Source organism: Carlito syrichta, unplaced genomic scaffold (assembly GCF_000164805.1).
Source record: "Carlito syrichta isolate Samal-C Ts95f unplaced genomic scaffold, Tarsius_syrichta-2.0.1 Scaffold304374, whole genome shotgun sequence".
Classification (NCBI taxonomy): Eukaryota; Metazoa; Chordata; class Mammalia; order Primates; family Tarsiidae; genus Carlito; species Carlito syrichta.
Window position 1 is genome coordinate 229,912 of NW_007248470.1, and position 23,234 is coordinate 253,145.

General features: G+C 38.4%; 1 protein-coding gene across 1 annotated transcript in view; it reads left to right on the plus strand.

The window, feature by feature from the left end:
- The window catches only part of LOC103262181 (ras GTPase-activating protein 2-like), a gene marked incomplete at its 3' end in the record, with an annotated part of 87,169 nt that overhangs the window by 31,447 nt on the left and 32,488 nt on the right, over positions 1-23,234 (plus strand). The window contains exons 2-3 of the mRNA XM_021713247.1: positions 12,862-12,979; positions 18,912-19,015. Of these exons, the coding sequence (XP_021568922.1) occupies positions 12,862-12,979; positions 18,912-19,015 (222 nt within the window). The remainder of the gene's footprint in view (positions 1-12,861; positions 12,980-18,911; positions 19,016-23,234) is intronic.

Consider the following 23,234-nt stretch of genomic DNA (forward strand, 5'->3'; position numbering starts at 1 on the left):
CCTCAGCCTCCCAAAGGCATGGGATTACAGGCTGAGCCACCGAGCCCGGCTAGATCTTTGATTATTAAAGAGAGGCTAGAAATGATTTATGTGTTGTCAAGCTCCCCTAGTTTCTAAATATTGGCCACAAATTCTCCCCCCCCAATACTTTACAGGCCAAATGATTCTCTAGTTAGCTGATCCTCCAGTTTTTGTCCTCATTTTAGAGATGTAGAGCCTGAGGTATAAAAAGGCCATGTGTCTTTTCATGTATTGCCTATAATGGAATGTATTACTTCTGTAATAAAAGCCTCATTAAAAAAATGACCTTCTCTGATGTAGTAAATTGTTATACTACAGATTATCTTTGGTTAGATCCTAATGGCTCGCTTGGCTGAAGGGAATTGTATACAGATGCTAATTTTTAAGACCCTCTAGCCAAAGAAGGACACTAATAGCTATTTGCTAAGTGTTTCCTCTTTTCTAGGCCTTTTGCCAAGTGCTTTACCTCAGTTAATGTTCACAACAATCTTGCACACAGGAGGTTGAGACTAAGGACATACAGATCACTAGTGTGCAACACTCATGTAGAAACTCAGATGTCTGTGTCCAAAATGCATTCATTTAACTTCAATACGGTATATGTTTTTTGAATCATGTGTACCCTTTATCTATTGAAAAAACTGAAATTAAGCATTAAGAGAAAATTTCTAAGTCCTTATGATATGTTACTATTATATTATATAGTCTATGTGCGATTAGATGGCACAACAGCATTCTAATTTTACTTTAAACTTGTCAACACCAGAGACTTTATTTATTTATTTATTTATTTATTTATTTATTTATTTATTTATTTATAGTTGGAGTCTCACTGTCGCCCAGACTGGAGTGCAGTGGCCGCTCCCGGCCACTGCAGCCTCGGCCTGCTGGGCTCTGGTGATCCTTCCACCTCAGCTTTCCAAGTAGCTGGAACTACAGGCACGCACTACCACGCCCGGCTAATTTTTTTGATTTATTGTAGAGATGAGGTCTCGCCAAGTTGCCCAGGCGGGTCTCGAACCCGCGGGCTCAGGCAATCTACTCACCTCGGCCTCCCAAAGTGCGGGATTACAGGCTGAGCCATGGAGTCCGGCTGAGACTTTATTTTTAAATGTACATTTGTTCTTTTTTTGTATGAATGTAAATGGTAAAATTTGCGTATTTTGATATCTTTTCACCCGCTAAAGTTCTAATCTTCTGTTTAGGTTAATATTTCTGATACAAGTTAAGTATTCCAAGTCTGAAAGTCAGAAGTCCAAAATGCTGCAGCATCTGAAACTTTGAATGCCGACAGCACTCAAAGAAAATAGTCACTGGAGCATTTCAGATTTTCAGATTTGAGATGCTCAGCCAGTAAGTAAATGTAATGTAAATATTCCAAAATCTGGAAGAAAAAAAAAAAAGAAATTCTAAACACTTTTGGTCCCAAGCATTTGAATGAGGATACTAAACCTGTAATAGAACATAGTATCCCGAGTCACTCAGGCCCATCACATTTTGTGGATTCTGCCTCTGTATTATCTTTTCCATTTGTCCTTTTCTCCCATTGCTCTTTTGTTACCTTATTTGAGGCCTTTGTAACTGTCAGAGCATTTTTCCTTAAGTGTAATTTTGACCACACAGAGAGTCTTAGTGTCCCTTGTTGCTTACTGAATGCAGTGAAAACTCCTTAGCTTGGCGTTTTAGGTTCTCTGCTTGATTTCAGCCTTCCCTTATGATCTCATCTCCTCTTAGTCCCCTCTCATCTCCCTTTATGCTTTAGTCAGTTTGTACTGTTCACTGCCTCTGTGAAGGAGCTCCTCTTGTTCCCACCTCTAGAACGTGTTCACATTATGCCTTTCTCCTGGGATGTTATCTTCCTACTTCAATTTCTGTATTTTGAAAATACATATCACTTGGAAGAGTTACTGTGAAGATTAAGTGAAATTATGTATATGAAGCCCCTGAAAAATCTATCTGTAACCATGCATTAATTTATTCAGTAAATGGTAACTATTATGATTTGGCTTTCCTCTCACCCAAAATAATCTTTATCTTAGGATCATCTTGTCCAGGGCCTTGGCCCTTTGCAATTTCTCTTGGGGATTAATCCCACTGGAACCTGTGTTGGCTCCTACCTTTGTACTTAAGGTATTCTTTAAGGTAGACCTGGGCCCACCAGATCTTTTTCAGACAGGAATAGCTGTATTCAGAAAGACCTTAAGAATGGAATGGGGCCAGGCTTGGTGGCTTAGCCTGTAATCCCAGCACTTTGGGAGGCCTAGGTGAGTGGATTGCCTGAGCCCATGGGTTCGAAACTCACCTGGGCAACTTGACAAGACCTCATCTCTACAACAAATCAAAAATTAGCCGGGCGTGGTAGCGCGCGCCTGTAGTTCCAGCTACTCAGAAGGCTGAGGCAGAAGGATCGCTGGAGCCCAGCAGGTCGAGGCTGCAGTGGCCGGGAGCGGCCATTGTACTCCAGTCTGGGCGACAGAGTGAAACTCCAACTCAAAAAAAAAAAAAAAAGAATGGAATGGAATTACCCTAGGCTTTGGAGTTTGGTTTATCCCAAATAACTGTACCAGCTATTAATTGTAAATTAAAAAAAAAATTATGAAAGGGACCAGTGATGTCTACCTCACAGGATTGTTGTGCAGATCAAATGAAACATTTAAGAAAATATTTACATTGTCTTGGAGCATCTGACTTGATAAATATTTATCTTTTCTGACTTAGCCCAGTAGCGTCCTCCTCTAAGACATACAGAAACGCATATACCAATCTACACATACGCCTATACACACGTGATATCCCTCAAACATGGATATAAGCACATATGTGCATACTCATATGTATACATATATATGTATATTTTTATATATATAAAAAAAATATATTTACAAAAGCATATATATCAGAATCTCTACCCAGTGGGCTGATACTCAGAATTTTAGTCCTAGGTAAAATTAATATGGCAGGGTCTGGATTTGCTTACTGTCTGATGACCTTTGCATAGCATCATTGATCTTGTACACAGTGAGTTGGCTATGTTTCCACTCCTGTTATCAGTTTTGATTTGATGATGTTTATCTTCTTGTTTTAAACTGTTTACTTTTTGACAGTGGCTGAAAGTTATTTTCTATAAGCAGTTACATGTCTCTTTTTCTTCCTTCAGGTATTTATGTAAAGTTGCTTTCTCAATGAAACCTTCCTTGATTACCCCACTCTCTGCTATTTCATGTGGTGCCCATCCTGCCTAACACTTATTACTATTATGGCATGTATTTTTACCTATTTATTTTATTTGTTGTTGATCTTTCAATCTGTGTTAGCCTAATGAGGACACAGGCTTCTATTTTCCTCACTGTTGTATCCCTGGCATCTTAGTTGACAGTCAGTAAATACTTGAACGTGTGAATTTCAGCATTGCTTGGTTTATTTTCAACATAGCTCTGTATTAACACCATAAGAATTCTTTTTTTTTTCCTTTTTTTGAGCCGGAGTCTCACTCCATTGCCTTTTTTTTGAGCCAGAGGGTCACGAAGCCTCAACCTGTTAGGCTCAGGCAGTCCTTCTGCCTCACCCTTCCAAGTAGCTGGAACCACAGGCGCATACCACCATGCCTGGCTAATGTTTTTGATTTATTGTAGAGACAGGGTCTTGCCAAGTTGCCCTGGGCTCAGGTAGTCCTCTTGCCTCCACCTTCCAGAATGCTGGGATTACAGGCATGAGCCACTGCACCCAGCAAAAAGATTCTTATATTTTAGTGCTTTTGATAACTATATACAGGAGATTTTTCTTTTTCTTTTTTTAAACCTTTGGAGCAATTGACATAGATCAGTTTAAATCACACAGATACAAGTTTACATGCAATTTTATGATTAGTGATGTGATATTAGAACTTCTTTTTTGCCCATGCCAAAGTTATACACACATTCATACTTATTCAGTAGCTATTTCATTATCATATGCTAAACATGAGCCTAAGAATTGTTCCCTTCTTTAAGAAGTTTACAGTTGAGTGAAAAGACAACTAAGTCTCCTTTGCCTGGTTCCTTCTCATCTTTACCACCTCAAAATGTCAGGCCTGAGGCTCAGTCTTCAGATTTCTTTTTTATGTTTACTCTTGTGATCTTATATATATATAGTCTTATGGTTTTATATTATGTACTTCCTTTTGAGTCTCAAATGGTATCCCAGCCAGGACTCTTTGTCCTCTTGAGATCTGCACTTGGATGTCTAATAGCATTTCAGACTTAAGATATTCAATACAAACTCTTGAACCCCCCCCCCCCCAACAAGTCTCCTATCTCTGGAAATGGCATCTTTATTCTCTCAGCTGCTCAGGCCAAAACTCTTAGAAGTCATCCTTGACCCCTCTTTCTTTTACACCCTACTTGCAAAATATCAATAAATCCTTTTGGCTCTGTATTCAGAATATGTGCCCAATTGACCACTTCTCTCCATGTCCACAGCTGCCCCTCCCCCTCGATCCAGGTTATCTCTAATCAGGATTATTGAAATAGCCTCCTATCTACTCAGTTGCTTTCACCCTTTCTCCTCTGCAATGATTCTTCAAAAACAAAAGTTAGATTATGCCATTTTGTGTGCAAATTTTTCAACAGTTTCCCATCCTTACACATAAAACTTTAAGACTTTCCAGTGGTCTGCAAGACTCTATTTAACCTGTCTTCTTTTCCACCCCTTCCACCTGTTAAGATTCCCTCCCTCTCTCTACTTGTCTTATTGCCTTATGGCTATACTGGCCTTACTGTTTCTCCAGTGTGTCCTGTCTCAGGGCCTTTGCATATTTTATTTTTTTCTGCCTGTCTATCATCTTCTTCAGATATCTGTGACTTATACCCCAAATGACTTCCTTCAGAGATCTCTTAACTATCTTAATAGAAAGGCCTTCCCCATTTCCTATGTAAAATAACATTGCTCCCCTCCCTCTCTCTACCCTCTAGGCCTGCCACTCCCTAACTCTCTTAAACTGCTTTGTTTTCTTTCATAGAAATAAATATTTACTTATTCCATGGTAATAAATATTGTATGCTTACTTAAGAGTTTGTGGTGTTTGTCTCCTCCTTCCAGATTGTGCAGTAGTTCCATATGAATAGAGACCTGTTTTTATTCATGTTATATCTCCGGTATAGTGTCTGGAATGTTGTGGGTACTTAATAAATACTTGTTGAATGAAATGCAACAAGTGAAGTCCTTAAGATCTCTGTGGCACATATAAGGTGCAGTTGATGCAGAGGGGAAAGAGTGACATGTTGGCCTAAGAATTGAGGGAAGACTTCACAAATATGGTCTTTTTTTTCTTTTTTTTTTTTTGAGTAGGAGTCTCACTCTGTCACCCAGGCTGGGGTGCAGTGGCACACTCATGGCCACCACAGCCTCGACCTCCTGGGCTCAGGTGACCCTTCTGCCTCAGCCTTCCAAGTAGCTGGAACCACAGGCATGCATCACCATACAACTGGCTAATTTTTTGATTTATTGTAGAAACGAAGTCTTGCCAAGTTGCCCGGGCTGGTCTCAAACCCCTGGGCTCAGGCAATCCTCTCGCCTCTGCCTCCCAAGGTGCTGGGATTACAGGTGTGAGCTACCACGCCTGGCCAACAAATATGGTCTTAAGTAAAGGTTTGGGGGCACAAAACAGGTGAGGTCTTCCATATAAAGAAAAAAGCATTGCAAATGTTCAGAGGTATGAGAGAACATCTTGTGTTAAGGAACACAAAGTATTATACTGCTAAAGCATAACTTGAGGGGGTAAAGTAAGTAGATAAGGCTGCACACGTAGTAGATGGCACCTGATCATGGTGGGATGGAGAGTTTTTATGCCAGACTAAGGAATTTTAGATTGTATCCTGCAAAGTGGGCAGTGGTAGGCAGTATGGAGCCATTGAAGACTTTTGAGTAATATTTGTACATATGCATATATATAGATAGATAGATATTTACACACCCCACATATACATGTATTTGTGCGTGTTTACAGATTAGAAAGATAACTCTAGCATTAGCGTGAAGGATGGATATCATAGCTAAACACATCATTTAAGATATTTATGAGGTAGCATGTATATGATGTGGAAAAACAATTACTATCATGTGTAGGCAAGAGAATATTTGTTAGACAAAATCACTGACGTATAGTGTGAATATGTCCTTTACTTACAGTACATTCGTGAAAGGGAAGAAATGCTTGATGGAGGATTGTCTGTCTTTGAAAATCCATGCTTTAGGAGAGGAGACTTTAAAAAATTAGCTAATGGTTATATTGTAAGTTATAGTGTAGACTAGAAAAGTGTTTAAGGAGTACTTAGTTATGAATTCAATGAGAAAAGGTGTTACAGAATGAAAGAAGTTGTGCTTGAATACCAGTCTCCTTTTTTCTTTGAGGAACAGTTGGTTGTCAGTGATATGCCTCCTGATCTTCATTCATTGTTGAAGGAAATAGTGACAATTGTAAATACAGTCAAATCTATATTATTTGTTGTAGAGACAATAGGTCTGCCTTTGTAGGACAGATATCTGCCTTTGCATATTGAGCATCCTGCACACACAGAATTTTTGAAATGAGAGATGAGCCAGTAAAACATTTCTTACTTTCATTCAAATGGCAAGTAAAAACCATCCTCATTATTTCAGCTGGCCTGCTCAGTTGTCATATCTCAACAACATATTGAATGTCTTAAATAATTTTATGAATTTAGGGTCAAAATATGATTTGTAAATTTAAGGAGAATATGGAGGCACCCAAAATGGTGTACATGGTTTGTCAGAAATTTGACACTCGCAAATTCATGAAGCCATTACGCTATATTGTTGTACATATTTAAAACATTCCAAATGCCACAGCAGAAAATGAAGAAATATATTAGAATTAAGATCCATTTTCCAACTTAATACATTTTTTTTTTTTTTTTTTTTTTTTGAGTTGAAATCTCACTCTGTTGCCCAAGCTGGAATGCAGTGGCATGCTCAAGGCCACCACCACAGCCTTGACCTGCCGAGCTCAGGTGATCCTTCTGCCTCAGTCTTCCAAGTAGCTTGGAACTACAGGCACACACCACCATGCCTGTCTAGTTTTTTTGATTTATCGTAGAGTTGCCCAGGCAATCCTCTCACTTCGACCTCCCAAAGTGCTGGGATTATAAGTGGGAGCTACTGTACCTGGCCAATACATTCATCTTTTTTTTTTGAGTTGGAGTCTCACTCTGTCGCCCAGACTGGAGTGCAGTGGCCGCTTCCGGGCACTGCAGCCTCGACCTGCTGGGCTCCGGCAGTTCTTCCACCTCAGCCTTCCAAGTAGCTGGAACTACAGGCGTGTGCTACCACGTCCAGCTAATTTTTTGATTTATTGTAGAGATAAGGTCTCGCCAAGTTGCCCAGGAGGATCTTGAACCCGCGGGCTCAGGCAATCCACTCACCTCAGCCTCCCAAAGCGCAGGAGTACAGGCTGAGCCACCGAGCCCAGCTAATACATTCATCTTTAAGTGTGTGCTACTATTCAACTCTCTGTCTGATGGAACAATGAAAGTAGTTTCCAGTGAGAAATTGCTTCATAAGTTGACTCCATATTTGATCCAGATAACTATATCTAGTAGTAGACTTAACAAACTTATGACCAGTGTTATGAGGTGGGATTTTCTAATTTGTTGGAAACAAATAGAAAGGAAACACGTCAAGATTAGGTTACAGAATCAACTCTAGTTTGTTAAAGCAGAAAGAGATTTAATAATAAAAGGCTTATAGAATTGTTGGAAAGAGTGAAGAAACAAACACTAGATTGAACTTTCAGGAATGACATTCAAGCCACATTGCAGCTGGACCACTAAGAGGTCCAGGATGAGAAAGGCTCCGGCGGAATTCAAAGCTATAACTTTTAGCTGCTTGCCCTAGAACCTTGCCACCTCTGCCATGATCAGAAATATGCCACTATTAGAAAATAACCATCAACAGGCAACCATCTTCATCAGTAAGTTCTTGCCACTGTTGCTGACTCTAGAACCAAACGATGCCTGCTCCAACCTCTACTACAGAGTGTATGCCTTGTGTCCTTTTTAGTATTCATGAAACCTATGACTGAATACTAGGACTTCTGCAAGTGCTACTATAGAACATGAACATCTCCATTATAGTACTTGCTAGTAGAAGCGACCTAAACTCAGCCATCTTCCTCTTCTATCCTCCAAATTTCTAGTGAGGACATCTGATTGGTGGGACTTAAATCATGTCTACTACCTTAGCTGCAAGGAAGGCTGGGAAATGTAGTGTTTGGCTTTCTATTCTAAAGGAGGTTGAAATGGATATTGAACACTAATCTGCCATATCTACTACAAGTATAGAACCTGATTCTCCTTAAGGCTAGCTATCTTTTAGTAGCCTATAGAGAAATTGAGAAGATTACAAGTAGTGCCATCAGACAATGTAGAGAAACTTATTTGGCTTTAGTATATTTTTGTTTCACAATGATACTTTTTTTTTTAGAAACCAGGGTTTATTAAGGGGACAGAAAAACTCCTACAGCAGGAGGGTACCCAAGGAGGTTGCCCGATATGTTTTTCAAGGATACTTAAAGAGACAGCCTTTCACCTCTAGGATGAATTAAGTGGTCCATGAATGCCCAGAGTTTTCTCACATTTAAGATATGGTTAGTGGGTAAAAAGCCTGAGGAGGGAATAAAAGAAAAACCATTGGAATGAGTTACCTAAACTGTGGCAAGGTTCATGTTGTCAAGTACTGAAGAGTGGCCAAATAAGATAGGAACTGAAAAGCAATTATTTGATTTAGTAGCACTTAATATTTTTAGTGTTTTTGAAGGTTCTAAACAAGGTGCAGGATCAGAAGCCAAATTGCAGGTCTAGGGTATGAGTAGAAAGGAATGATGAGAGGCAGAGGCTATAGGGTGTTTTCAAGAAGCTTGACTTTTGGAAGGCAATAGATTTTTTTTTTTTTTTGGTCTGATGTACATGCTTATTTATGTACAGAATTGGCTATAACTAGTAGGGCACTGCACAAATACCACCTACAAGCAAGTACAATCTTCCAGGGTTCTTTACTTTTGTCTTTTTGTGTAACTTGATGTAAAGTGGGTATGTTTAACATAATCTCTTTTTAGAAATATAGTAGATATTATACTACTTTTATTATGTCTGTAGCATTAGTTACTTCACTTTTGATTATATTGTTTATAGAGTGCCAGTTAATTACTGCTGTATTTTGAAGTTATAGTTTAAAGTCCTGATAGCTGGCGGGGTGTGGGGGCTCATGCCTGTAATCATACCACTTTGGGAGGCCAAGGCGGGAGACTCACTTGAGCCCAGGAGTTTGAGACCAGCCTGGGTAATATAGTGAGACCCCTGTCTCTACAAAAAATAAAAAATTAGCTGGGTATGGTAAGCTCATGTCTGTAGTAGTCCTAGCTACTCCAAAGGCTGAGGCGGGAGGATCACTTGAGCCCAAGAGTTTGAGGCTGCATTGAGCTATGATCAGATCATGCCACTAGACTCCATCCTAGGTGGCAGAGGGATACCTTGTCTCTTAAAAAAAAAAGATAAAGTCTGTTATCTGTACAGTTGATTGGTGAGCTGGTTATTGATTAGATGAATTAACTTTCAACATAGTTTATTTGAACTTCAGTCAGTGGTGGATAACTGCTTTTATAGGAAATGATGTTGGTGCATTTTATATAGTATAGCCTAAGTTTTTATTTATTATAAATAAATATCTAATAATGCTGAGTTCATTATATTCTACAGACAAAGTAACCCATTGCCCCTTTGTTAAAGGGGAGAGAGTGGTGGAATATGTACACATTTATACAGTATTTTCTCTAAGTGCACTTTTGTGAATGAAGCATTAACATGTTCAGAGACAATGATTAAATGTTCTAGATTCTCCCATTAGATATGGAGCATATTTATTATGAACAAATTCCAGAATCTTTTGTATTCCAGGCCCAATATGGTGACCTAGCTGGATTTTTTATTTAAAGAGGAAAAAAAAAGAAAACCCTCTGGGTTATGCAGAGGAAGACATCAAAGAAAAAGAAGAAGTTTGAAAATAATGAAGTTAGAATTGCTGGACAGCATCCTGGAAGGAGAAAGAGGGAATGGGGTAGAGAGAGCACAGGATGAGCTTTGGGTAAGAAGAGGAATAGCTAGAATTTGAGGAAGAGGAGAATAGATGGGTATAGATTTAGATTTATGTTATTTCTCCTGTTAGGGAACTGTCTTATCTGTAAGTACCAACCGATTTTAGATAATTTTGGGGTCATTTCAAAGGTTAGATTCCTTGATTCTGACTTGAGATGAACATACATTATTTTATTCTGTTTAAGTTGATTTTTTTTTTTAAGCTCTCTGACAAATTTAATAACGAGTATCTTAATGGTGCTTTTTCATTAGTTTTCTTATTTTAATTTTTATAAGTTATTTGTTTACTGAGGCTTTTTTTTTTTTGAGTCAGTATCTCACTCCTTCGTCCAGGTTTGAGTGCAGTGGCCTGCACGCTCACGTTACCACCCCGGTGTCAACCTTCTGGGCTCCAGCGATCCTTCCACCTTAGCCTTCCGAGTAACTGGAACTACAGACGCGAGCTACCATGCCCGGCTATTTTTTATTTTATTGTAGAGACGAGGTCTTGCCAAATTGCCCAGGCTGGTCTCAAACCCACTGGCTCCAGCAATCCACTCTCCTCTACCTCCCAAAGTGCTGGGATTACAGGCTGAGCCACCGAACCCGGCCTTTGTTTTTTTTCTTGTTTTTAACTGAGGCTTTCTTTTATAGGTGCTTCTTAGGTTTCTGATAGGCTTCTTTAAAATATTTTGATTCAAGTGGTCTTTAAAGTTGATAAACAAAAAGAAGCTTGTATGTATCTAGTCCAGGCCTTCGTCAGGAAACCTGTGCTGCTGTGATTTTTCTGAAGGCATGCCGCTGCTTAGTAGCAGCAGTGAGATGGGAGTATTGGTTTTAGGATTTTTAGAGTAGTACTCTTTCCCTTGTGCCAACTACTTTGCCTTCCTAGCATACTGGTGTTTTGGTTTCAGCACCCCTGCTTTTATGTCTCCTTTTGATCCATGAATATCTCACAAGAACTTCAAAACTGGACTTACTGGGTTATTTAATATCCATTTCTTTGATACATATTACTCAGGTATCTACTGTATGACAGTCTCTACTTAAGATCTTGGGGATCAACAAGTTCTTAGTCCTCAAGAGTTCGGGAGCCAAAAAATAAACACCTCAGAAAAAAACCATCAGGTTTAGATAGTTGTTATGAGTGCTATTAAGGAAATGAAATGGAGAACATGGTAGCAGAATTATCTATTTTAGATAGGATAGTCAAGGAAGACTCCTCTGAGTGACCTTTGAACTCAGACCTGAATGGTTAAGCACTAGCCATGTGAAGATCTAGGATTAGAGCATTCCAGACAGAGGCACTAAGCTTGATGAATGGTTGGCATCATTGATAAAGGTAAGGAAAGCAAACGGTGGCGTGGGAGGGCCAGAGTGGAAGGAGACGAGGTCAGAGAGGACAGTTAGTAAGGCTCTGTAGATTGTGGTATAAAAATGGGGTTTTATTCTAAGTGAGATGGTATAGTATTGGAGCAGGGTGGTGACTGACCTGAATAATATGTTTCAGAGGTCACACTGCTTAGTAGAGAACGAATTGTAGAAGGGGCAGAAGTGGAAGCAGGGACATCAGTTAGGAAACTGTCATGTTTGTCCAAATGAGAGATCATGGTGGCTTGGACTTGGTGATTCCAGTGAAGGTAAGGAGAAGTGGTTGGATTTGAAATTTCTTTTAGAGGTCTGCTGGATTTGCCAATGGACTGGGTATAGGAGTTTGGGGCAGATAGTGGGAGGATGGTGCAAGGAAGATGGTGGTAGACTGGGGAAAGAGTATATTTTAGGGGAGAGCATCAGGTGGTTTGTCTGGGACTTGTTAAATTTGAAGTGCCTAGTGGATATCCAAGGAGGCGGATGAATATTCATTCACATTTAGTGTTGAGAAGGAGAGGTCAGGCCTGGAGGTACAGATCTAGGAGGCGTTATTAGCACAGCATTACCACGATATACTGCAGGAGTTTACTTAAGGAAGGAAGAGATAGTAGTCCAGAACTGAGCCCTGAAGCATTGCAGCATTTAGAGGTGAAGAGGGAGAAAAGTCAGAGGGCCAGTGATACAGGAGGAAAGTGAGATATTGTGTTGTGGAAGCCAAGAGAGGGGAGCATTTTAAAGAGGGGTATTAGTGTTCATTTGTGCTAATGATGCTGCAAGATAGCATATGATGCAAGCAGAGAAATAGTCACTGGAGAGAGTTGAAAAATGAATGGAAAGTGAGAAAGTAGAGGCAATCACTAGAGATAATGATGCTTTTGGGAAGTTTTGAGAAGGGAGTCTAGCCACGGAGTGATCTTAAGAGGGAGGAGGTGGAGTCAGGAGTTTTTTTTTCTTTTAGTTTGCTTTTTTAAAATTGGGAAATTCCCATGCTTGTTTATGTGATGATAGGAATGATCCCTAGAGAGGAAAATTAATGCTGGAGTAAAGTTCTTGCGGTAGCACTGGTGGGATGGTATAGAGAATGCAAGGAGGGGGCGTGCCCTTTCCTGGGAGTGGGGGTGATGACATAATATAAAAAAGGACCTCATGTGTCACTGTACACACTGCTCCTCCCTTCAGTCTTACCAAAGCCTCCTTTACACCAACTTTATCTTTCTCTAATCACTAGTTGCTTTTTCCCTGTGTCACACATAATGTGTTCTTTCAGATTGAATTCATTCTGTATAAGGCTTAGCATGAAGCAGCTGGTGACGTTTAATACCAATTTCCATTTTTTTGCCAACAGGTGAAGCAAAAAATTTATTGCCATATCTTGGACCCAATAAAATGAGAGATTGTTTCTGTACCATAAATTTGGACCAGGAAGAAGTTTATCGTACTCAAGTTGTTGAAAAATCTTTAAGGTTAGTAGAAACATTGGTAAACTATCATTTATATTATATATATTAATTGATATATTTAATGCATTTTTTTAGATTGTAATAATCAAGACTTTCTTCATCTGAAACTTTTTCTTTTCTTTTACATTCTGAATTTATTTTTTAGAATTACAGATGTCAGAGTTTGAGGGAGTCTTAATGTTCATTGAGCTTGACTGACTACTTTTGCTTGATTCCTTCTGCCAGTAGCTTTGGCCAGTAGTCATCTGGCATTTGCTTAATAATGTTTCAGAGACCAAGGAGTTTCCACTATCTCCTAAGCAGCCCATTTGGTGGTTGAATTATTTTGACTCTTAGGAAGCTCTTATATTTAGTTAGCTAATGTTTATTAAAATGAGAACCTATTATATGTCAAGAACTTGCTGTGTTCCATTTATTCATAATCCATGAGAACAAGATAGATGCTTGCTTTCATGTGACTTTTCATTGCTTCAAAATGTATCTTCTTCTTAATTGTTCCTAATTCTAACCCTTGGATTTCTGGAGAACAAATTTCTTTCATATGGCACTCTTTCAAGTTTTTGAAAATAACTATCATATTCCTCAGTCTGTTCTGTAGGCTAAATTTTGCCTATCATTTGAACTTTATTCAAAGTACATCATTATTTTATTTCTCTAAAGTGTGAATTATTTCTTAAAGTTCATACAAGCCACTTAATTTAACAGTGCATTATCTGGCATTGAATTTTTAGGTAGATTTCTCATCTTTGAAAGTGTAATTGCACTTCAAAAGTATCAAAGTAAATTCTAATTCGTAAAATTGGAATATGCCACCTCTGCCCTGTAGCAGTATTTGTGGACATAATACAGGTGCAGAACTATGCTGAAAGAATGAAGTCTTATTCAGAGACGAGTCAAAACGAGGATATAGGGAATTATTGAATGAACATGTAGTAGATGAAATATTGAGAGGCATAATTTATGTAAATTGTATTTTAGACAAGTTGTATTTCAGGGTTTTGTTTTTGATGCCTTTTTTCAATATCTTTTTTTCTTTACATTTGCCCTTTTTTCCTCTGAAATTTCCCTTATGTCATTATTTTCAGTTTTTGTGATTTGGAATATTTATTGAGTTTTTGATAGGAAATGTATTATAAAAACTGAAAAAATCTTTGAAGTAATAAACTTGAAATCTGTAGTCATAAGTCATCAGTTCTTGTTGTATTAGGATTTTGGTGTTTTTTATACTTGTAGATATAAATTTCTAAATACATAATTTTATATTTATAAATGATGAAAATGAGACACTGAAAGGCTGAATAAGTTGTTGTATAGTAAAGGAAATTAGAAGCAAAACTGAAATTGGGAACCTGAAGCTATTTAAATCTTAATTTGTTACTTAATGCACACTGACTCCTTATCACACAATAATCAGTGATTTATAAAACTAACTGGATACTTGTGGTAGTTTCTAATATATAGCTTTGTAAATGAGTAATTAAAATTAGCCTCCCCCCCATGTCTTCCTGGATATCTGTGTTGAGAAAAAGAATGAAACCTGTTTTTTTTTTATATTCGTCTTAAATTATTTTTTTAGATGCATAGCAACTTGGAAGATATTTTAAGGTTAGCAGTGGTGGTTACCTTAGGTAATTTCAGTATGGTTAGATTAGATGCTTCTTGGATCCTGGGTGTCCCCAGCACTTTTTCTTGTGGAATTGGGCAAAAGACTATAGTAAAGGCCCCCAACCAATGTGTTTTCATTTCTGTGTGTTCTACCCTTGTGGATATCATGGTAAGCTGTTAAACCAAAAGTCAGTAGACGCCATTTGGATCTTTTATGGGTTCTGCATATTATAGCTTTTGTGTGTAGTCTGGACATAGTTTTCACTTAGGTGAGTATAGTTTCCACATATGGGAACTAGAGCTCTTAAACCTCTCCCTCAAATACGTTTAGGAAATAGGTGGTGAATAAACAGAGGAACAGCAACACCGCTTGTTCCTGCTGCTTCTCTTCCCCACGTCAGGAATTTCACAGGTCAGTGATACCAGTACAGTACTGTTGTAAAAACTATATAAATCTAGTCATGACTCATTGCCAACCTTGTTGAAAAGTTTTCTTCAGACAGATTGATTAATTAATTATTTATAAAATAAAAATGTGGGCACTCAGATATGGGGGTTAGGTCATTAAGATTGTGTTGCTACAGATAGCTTAGTAAATAATTCTCATGTTGTTCTTATTTGGCTTTAGAATGTATTTTTAAAATAATATTTGAATGTGGATGTGATATGTAAAGGAAATTCTCGATTTTGTAATTATTTATAAAAATACAAATGAGAAATACCTACATATGTCATATCTTTACCTAGTAGTTGTTTTTGCATTAATTTCTATGTTAGAATTAGAAGACTAATTACCGGCCATTGCCTTACTAGACTCTGGCGTGGCTGTGTGCTCTTTGAGCTATGGCTATCACTGTGTTTTCTGGCTTTGGCCTCCTTCTCTGCCTTGGGGAGGTGAATCTCCTCTTTTTCTCTCTCTCTCCAATTTACTTTCTAAATAAACTATATTTTCCAATCTAAAGAAAAAAAAAGAAGAAGAAGACTAGTTACCTTTGACAGACAAACTTTAAAAAGTTTGTTTTGGGCCAGGCTTGGTGGCTCAGCCTGTAATCCCAGCACTTTGGGAAGCCAAGACAAGTGGATTGCCTGAGCCTGCACGTTTGAGACCAGTCCGAGCAAATTGGTGAGACCATGTCTCTACAATCAATCAAAAAAAAGTTAGCCAGGCGTGGTAGCATGTGCCTGTAGTTCCAGCTACTTGGAAGGCTGAGGTGGCGGGATCGCAGGAGCCCAGCAGGTCGACACTGAGATGGCTGTGAGCATGCCACTGCGCTCCAGCCTGGGTGAGAAGTGAGACTCCAACTCAAAAAAAAAAAAAAAATTTGTTTTGGTTACACTTGAAGGGAAAGATACAGTGACAAAAAGTTGAGCAGGCATTGTATCAGCTATAAAGTTGAGCCAGCTGTTTTCTGGTCAAGGTCAGAAATGACTCCTGTAGAAGTATTTTACTATGTATTTCAGCTTCTCTTTTAGTTATGACATCCTAAAGATACTGCATTTCATGGTGACATTTTAAAAGAAATTTTTGCTCTTTAAACATACTCAGGAATGAGGTACTCTTGACAAAAGATTCACTAACATTTCAGAGATTCATGTCTTTGTAGAATTTAAATATATCAAAATAGCATTCATTTTTTTTTTTGAGTTGGACTGTCACTTTGTCGCCCAGGCTGGAGTGTAGTGGCACATACACAACCACCACAGCCTAGACCTGCTGGGCTCAGGCGATCCTTCCACCTCAGCCTTCCAAGTAGCTAGAACTACAGGCGCATGCCACCACACCTGGCTAATTTTTAAATTTATTGTAGAGACAAGGTCTCACCAAGTTGCCCAGGCTGATCTCGAACCCCTGGACTCAGGCAGTTCTCTTGCCTCCACTTCTCAAAGTGCTGGGATTATAGGCTTGAGCCACTGTGCCTGGCAAAATAGCATTCTTAAAATGAACTTATCAAAATAAGCTGTTTCAAGGGAGGAAAATCTTTGCAACCTGGGGGTAGGCAAAACTTTCTTACCTATAATACAAAAAACACTAATCATAAAAGAAGAAAATTGTTCATTTAGATTTTATTAAAATTAGAGACTTCTGTTCTTTAAAAGAAACCATCATGACAATTAAAGTATAAGCTTTCTGAGAGAAAATATTCTGACAGAGGTCTTATATCCAGAATATATTTAAAAAAAAAGCAAAACCCCTAATAACTCAAAGAAAGACAGGCAGCAATTTAAAATATGAGGAGATTTGAACAAATAGTTCATAAAAGGTGATATATGAGTAGTCAAGAAGCACACGGAAAGGTATTGGACATCATTAGCCATCAGGGAAGTGCAGTTTAAAACCATTTCTGTCACTGTGGATTCTAGAACATAATCTGTGGTGATAGAAATCAGATCATTGTTTGCTGTGATGTTATGGTGGGCTGATTGCAGAGGGCCCTGGGCAACTTTCTGGGAATATACAAATGTTTTATATCTTGATTGGGGAAGAAATTACATAGGTGTATAAATGTATCATGTCACATTCCTACAATAACTAAAATTTAAAAGACTGCCAGTACCAAGATGTGGAGAAACTGGAGCATTGCTGGTACAAGTGTGAAATTGTACAACCACTTTGAAAAACAGTTTAACAGTTTCTTACAAATCAAGCATTCGCTTCCCTCTTTAACTCAGCAATTCCACTGTCACTTACTTTCTCAAAAGAATTGAGAACATAGGTCCAGAAAAGACCTGTATTAAAATGTTCATAGCAGCTTTATTTTTAATAAATAGTCCAAACCGGAAACAACTCAAATGACATCACTAGAAGAATGAATTGCAGAATATAAGAGAATACTGTGCGGCAAGTAGAATACATGAGCTACCGAATACACAACAAAAGGAAAAAAAAATCTCACAGACACTAAACCAAGTAAAATAATGTGGACAAAAGAGTACATACTATATGATTCCATTTATGTGAAATTCTAAGACCGATCCATAGTGATAGAAAGCAGATCCTGGGTTGCCTGTGGCAGGGATGGTAGAGTAACTGCAGAGGGACACGAGGGAACTTTCTGGGGGGACAGGGATGTTCTCTATTTCAGTTGAGGTGGTGGCTCAAATTTATAAATTCATAATTTAAATACAAATTTATACATTTAAATTTATATCATGTCATCACCTCTGTACTTTAAATTGAATTTTATGTAATTTATACCTCAGTGAAGTTGATTTAAAAATAGCATGTGGTTTCAGAAACTTTTTTTTTTTTGAGTTGGAGTCTTACTTTGTCGACCAGACTGGAGTGCAATGGCCGCTCCCGGCCACCGCAACCTCGACCTGCTGGGCTCCGGCGATCCTTCTGCCTCAGCCTTCCAAGGAGCTGGAACTACAGGCACGCGCTATCACGCCCGGCTGATTTTTTTGATTTATTGTAGAGATGAAGTCTCGCCAAGTTGCCCAAGGGGGTCTCGAACCTGCGGGCTCAGGCAATCCACTCACCTCAGCCTCCCAAAGCACTGGGATTACAGGCTGAGTCACCGAGCCCAGCCTGAAACATATTTTTAAAGAAACATTTCATATAACATTACCCACTTTAGGCAATATATTATTGTTATTGGTATTATGGTATGTACGTATCAGGTACTATCATTACATTTCTGAGACAATGATGGTGTGAATGACACTATCCTCAGCTCTCATTTAGGTTCACTTTAGGTGCACTTGACTCCAGGCAACTGCTGTCTATTCCGTCCACAGGACTCGTGCTTTTTTTTTTTTTTTTTTGAATTGGAGTCTTACTTTGTTACCCAGGCTGGAGTGCAGTGGCACGCTCACAGCCACCACAGCCTTGACCTGCTGGGCTTAGGCGATCCTTCTACCTCAGCCTTCCAAGTAGCTGGAACCACAGGCGCGCGCTACCACGTTCAGCTTATTTATTTATTTATTTTGGTTTATTGTAGAGACGAGGTCTCACCAAGTTGCCCAGATTGGTTTCGAACCCCTGGGCTCAGGCAGGCCTTTCGCTTCGACCTCCAAAAGTGCTGGGATTACAGGCTGAACCACCACACTTGGCCCATGGGACTCTTGAAAACTATTTGTTTGGAACTCTGGTAACTTAGGTCCTCTCAGGGTTCAGCTTGGTTTGTATAGAACTTAGTGGAAACTTAGTATTGAGAATTATTTTGAAGCCTTTGAAGTTAATTTCAGTGGCACTTTAATCTATAATTTCATTGACTTTATTGAAAGTTACATTATTTGGGGTAATAATAATACTATTATTAATAGTCATATTAATTAATTGTTATTTTCTACTCATTGAAGTAATGAGCTTTCCCCCTTTTCTCTCTAGCCCATTTTTTAGTGAAGAATTTTACTTTGAGATTCCAAGAACTTTCCAGTATTTGTCTTTCTATGTTTATGATAAGAATGTTTTACAAAGAGACCTTCGTATAGGTATGTACTATTCATAATTATCCTTAATCACAATTTTGATGTTTATATTCATTCTTTCTCGATGTGTAAAGTGTTGAAAACTGAAAAATAATATATGCTCAACATTTCTGATCCTTTTCTTTAGACTGCATGTTCATTTGTTTTTTAATTTGTATGCTTGCCTTAGGTGACACTTTCTCAGGGAGACCTTTGCGGATCCCCTAGTGACTGTGTCATATGTTTCCATAATATCTAATGGTTCCCTTTCCATAGTACTTACATTACTAGATATTAAACAACTAGATATTAAACAACATAGTTTGTTGTTTAATATCTAGATTCTCTAGTTAAGTTTTTATTTATGAGGCAGGGATTCTGTCTCACAGAATGCCTTACTTTTAATAAATACTGGATAAGTATTAGTTGAGTGGTTCAAATGTCTATATAAAAATTGCAGTATTAATCCCTACAAAGGACATCTGTTTTAGACATTTTTTCTTATAGAAATAATAATTCACTTTAGTTATACGTTTCTCCTTATCTGCATTGGGGACCAGTAAATATACTTCTTAAGCAGTGGTCCCCAACCTTTCTGGCATCAGAGACTGGTTTGTGGAAGACAACTTTTCCACAGACTTTGGCCGGGGAAGGCGGTGTGTGCAGTCAAACCTCACTGCTAATGTTAATCTGTATTTGCATCCACTTCCCAACACTAACATCACTGCCTCAGCTTCACCTCGGATCATCAGGCATTAGATTCTCCTGAGAAGCATACAACCTAGATCCCTCACATGTGCAGAATTCACACTCCTTTGAGAATCTAATGCTGCAGCTGATCTGACAGAAGGCAGAGCTCAGGCAGTAATGCAAGCAATGAGGAGTGACTGTAAAAACAGATGAAGCTTCCCTAGCTTGCCTGCTACTCACCTCCTGCTGTGCATCCCAGTTCCTAACAGGCCATGGCCCCTGGGATTGGAAACCCCTGTCTTAAATAATTGTCTGAGACTGCAATGTGATCTGTGGGCATGGACTAGAACAAAGATAACTGGCCACATTTGTGTCACATTCCTAGTTTTGCAGCACTGTCTTTGCTTCTTTCTTTCTTTTTTTTTTTTTTTGAGTCAGAGTCTTACTCTAATTACCCAGGCTGGAGTGCAGTGGCAAAATCACAGCTCTCCTCAGCCTCAGTCTCCTGGGCTCAGGCGATCCTTCCACCTCAGCCTCCTGAGTAGCTGGGAATGACTACAGGTGTGCGCTACTATGCCTGGCTAATTTTTTTGTTTTTTGTAGAGATGAACTCTCATTATTCAGCCTAGGCTGGTCTTAAACTCCTGGACTCAAGCTGTCCTCTACCTTGGCCTCCCAAAGTGCTAGGATTGCAGGCATGAGCCACTGCACCCAGCCTATCTTTGTATTTTAATAATAGACAGATGTCCAATTTACATGTATTATCCTCTTTTTCATCTCCATTTCTTTTCTGATTTGAAACATGGTCAAGGCTTCCACGGCTTTAAAAAATTAAGCTTTTATGACTTTTGTCTTCTAACTAACTGCTAATGTTTCTCTGCTTTTGCTATTGAACTCCTTAACAAATGGTCTGTGTCAGTTCTCTGCCTATTTCTTATTTCTTTTTAAAATTCTCAGTAATCTGACTTTTTCATTTTTTCTGACAAATTTTTCCTGAAGTTTTCCAAAATCATTTTAAAGCAAATCATGTGACCTTTTAAAACAATATACAGTAGGTCCCTTACATATGAACCTTCAAGTTACAAACTTTGATGCACACTTCTATTTTTTATGTGTTATTTCTCTCCACGAGGTATCAGTACAGCCTGTTAAATATATTCAGTATTTTATAGCCAATTGTGTTAGTTGGGTACGTAGGCTTACTTTTATTGGACTTAAAACAAATTGGATATACAAATGTGCTCTTGGAATGGAACTTGTTCGTATGTTGGAGACTTCCTGTATTTTTCTTCATTGTAAAACTATTACATGTTCTTGGTGACTAGTAGTGACTCTGTATAGGAATTACTGTAGTTGATGTATTTCTTCCCATTCTTTATTTCTTGCTTTTATATTACTACATTGTACTATTTAGTCAATTTTTTTTCCTTTTTCAATCATCTGATGATTTTTCCCATGTTATTAATTTTTTAAAAATTTTTACTTTTGTGCAAAATCTATTTTAACCACTCTTGTCAGTGAATATTTTTGTTTCCAAATTTTTGGTATTAGTGTTGCTATTAATGAATATCCTTTGGCGTACATCTTTGCGTGTCTCTTTTTCCTTAGGATAAATTCCTAGATGTGAAAGTACTGGGTCAAAGTGTATGAGTATTTTTACAATTTTACAATTTCTTTTATATATTTTTGTGTTGGCCTCCAGACATATTGTCCTTCTTGAGGAATTTACATTTCCTCAAGAAGGACATGGGCATAACCATTTCATCATATCCTGGCCATTCTTGGATATTGCTGAGAAAAAATATGCCAATATGATAGGTGAAAAAGTCCAAATGCTAAGGAATTTGGATTTTATCTTGCAGACTGGTTTTGAACCTTTTAAGAATATATGTAGTTGTAACTGTGTATATATACACACATATTGTATATTCTACTTTAAATATATATTCTGTATACAATGAGTTATAGTTTGGAAGTTCTGTTGTAGGAATGATTAGAATAGGGAGAGATTTTGAATGGGCAGGGAGACCAACAAGGAGGCTGTTACCAAATGAGGTGACAGGGTAGCAGCAGTAGAAATACAGATGAAGGAATGTACTTCAGGGGTTTTATATATAGAGATTTTTTTTTTTTTTTTGAGTCAAGGTCTTCCTTTGATGCCCAGGCTGGAGTGCGGTGGTATGACCACCACAATCACAGCTCATGGCAGACTTGACCTTCTGGACTCAGGAGATCCTTTCACCTCAGCATCCTGAGTAGTTACAGGCACACGCCACCATTATTATTATTATTATTATTATTTTATTTTATTTTATTTTATTGTTTTTTGGTAGAGTACTGGTTTCACTATGTTGCCCAGGCTGGTCTCAAACTCCCCAGCTCAAGCAATTCACCTGCCTGGGCCTCCCAAAGTGCTGGGATTACAGGAGCGAACCACTATACCCAGCTAGACATCTTTTAATGTCAACAAAAGGATATGAAACAAAGCAAGAGTTTTAAGTGGTCTTGTTTCTATGACTCTCATTAACTGAGATAAGGAACACAGAAGGAGCATTCAGTTTTGAGTATGGAGTGAGAAGGGGACAGGATGACTTTAGTTTCAAACAAGTTTTATTACCTGGGGAATATCTAAGTGGACATGTTGGTTGACAGCTAGTAATATATTAATCTGAAGCTTTGAAAAAGAAGAGCTAGAGATGCAGATTTAAGAGTTATTAACATTAAGTGATACTTGATACCTGTGCTGGAATGAATGAAATTTCCTGGGAGTAAATAAGGAGGCTTCAGTGGCCCAGGCTGGTCTTGAACCCGTGGGCTCAGACAGTCCTCTTACCTCAGCCTCCCAAAGTGCTGGGAGTATAGGCATGAACCACTGCACCCGACCAAATAAGTTTATTCTTATTAAGGGATAAAATTTCTAGCTGGGTTCGGTAGCTCAGCCTGTAATCCCAGCATTTTGGGACACCGAGGCAAGTGGATTACCTAAACCCGTGGGTTCAAGACCAGCCCAGGCAACTTGGCGTGACCTCGTCTCTACAATAAATCAAAACAGCCAGGTGTGGTAGCGTGCGCCTGTAGTTCTGGCTACCTGGAAGGCTGAGGCAGAAGGATCACTGGAGCCCAGCGAGTCAACGCTGGGGTGGCCGTGAGTGTGTCACTGCACTCCAGTCTGGGCAACAGAGCGAGACTCCAACTCAAAAAAAAAAAAAAAAGAAAGAATAAAATTTCTGCGTTTAATGGGAACTTTTTTCTTTTTATATATAGACTTATTATTAAAGTAAAAACAGCATGTACCCTTTAAGGTTGGAAAATAGTCTTCATGCTTTTACTTATAAATTTTGAACTTTTTTGTAATTAAATATATTTTCTTTTGTCATTAACTCATAAAGTTATTTTTGTTTTTTAAATTTTGAACTATTGGAAATTGAATTCCTTCAATTATTTTATAATTCTGGGTTGCCCAGTTGTAGATTAAACAGTAGCATAGCATTTTCTGGAAATGGAATTTTTTTTTTTTTTTGAGTTGGAGTCTCACTCTGTCGCCCAGACTGGA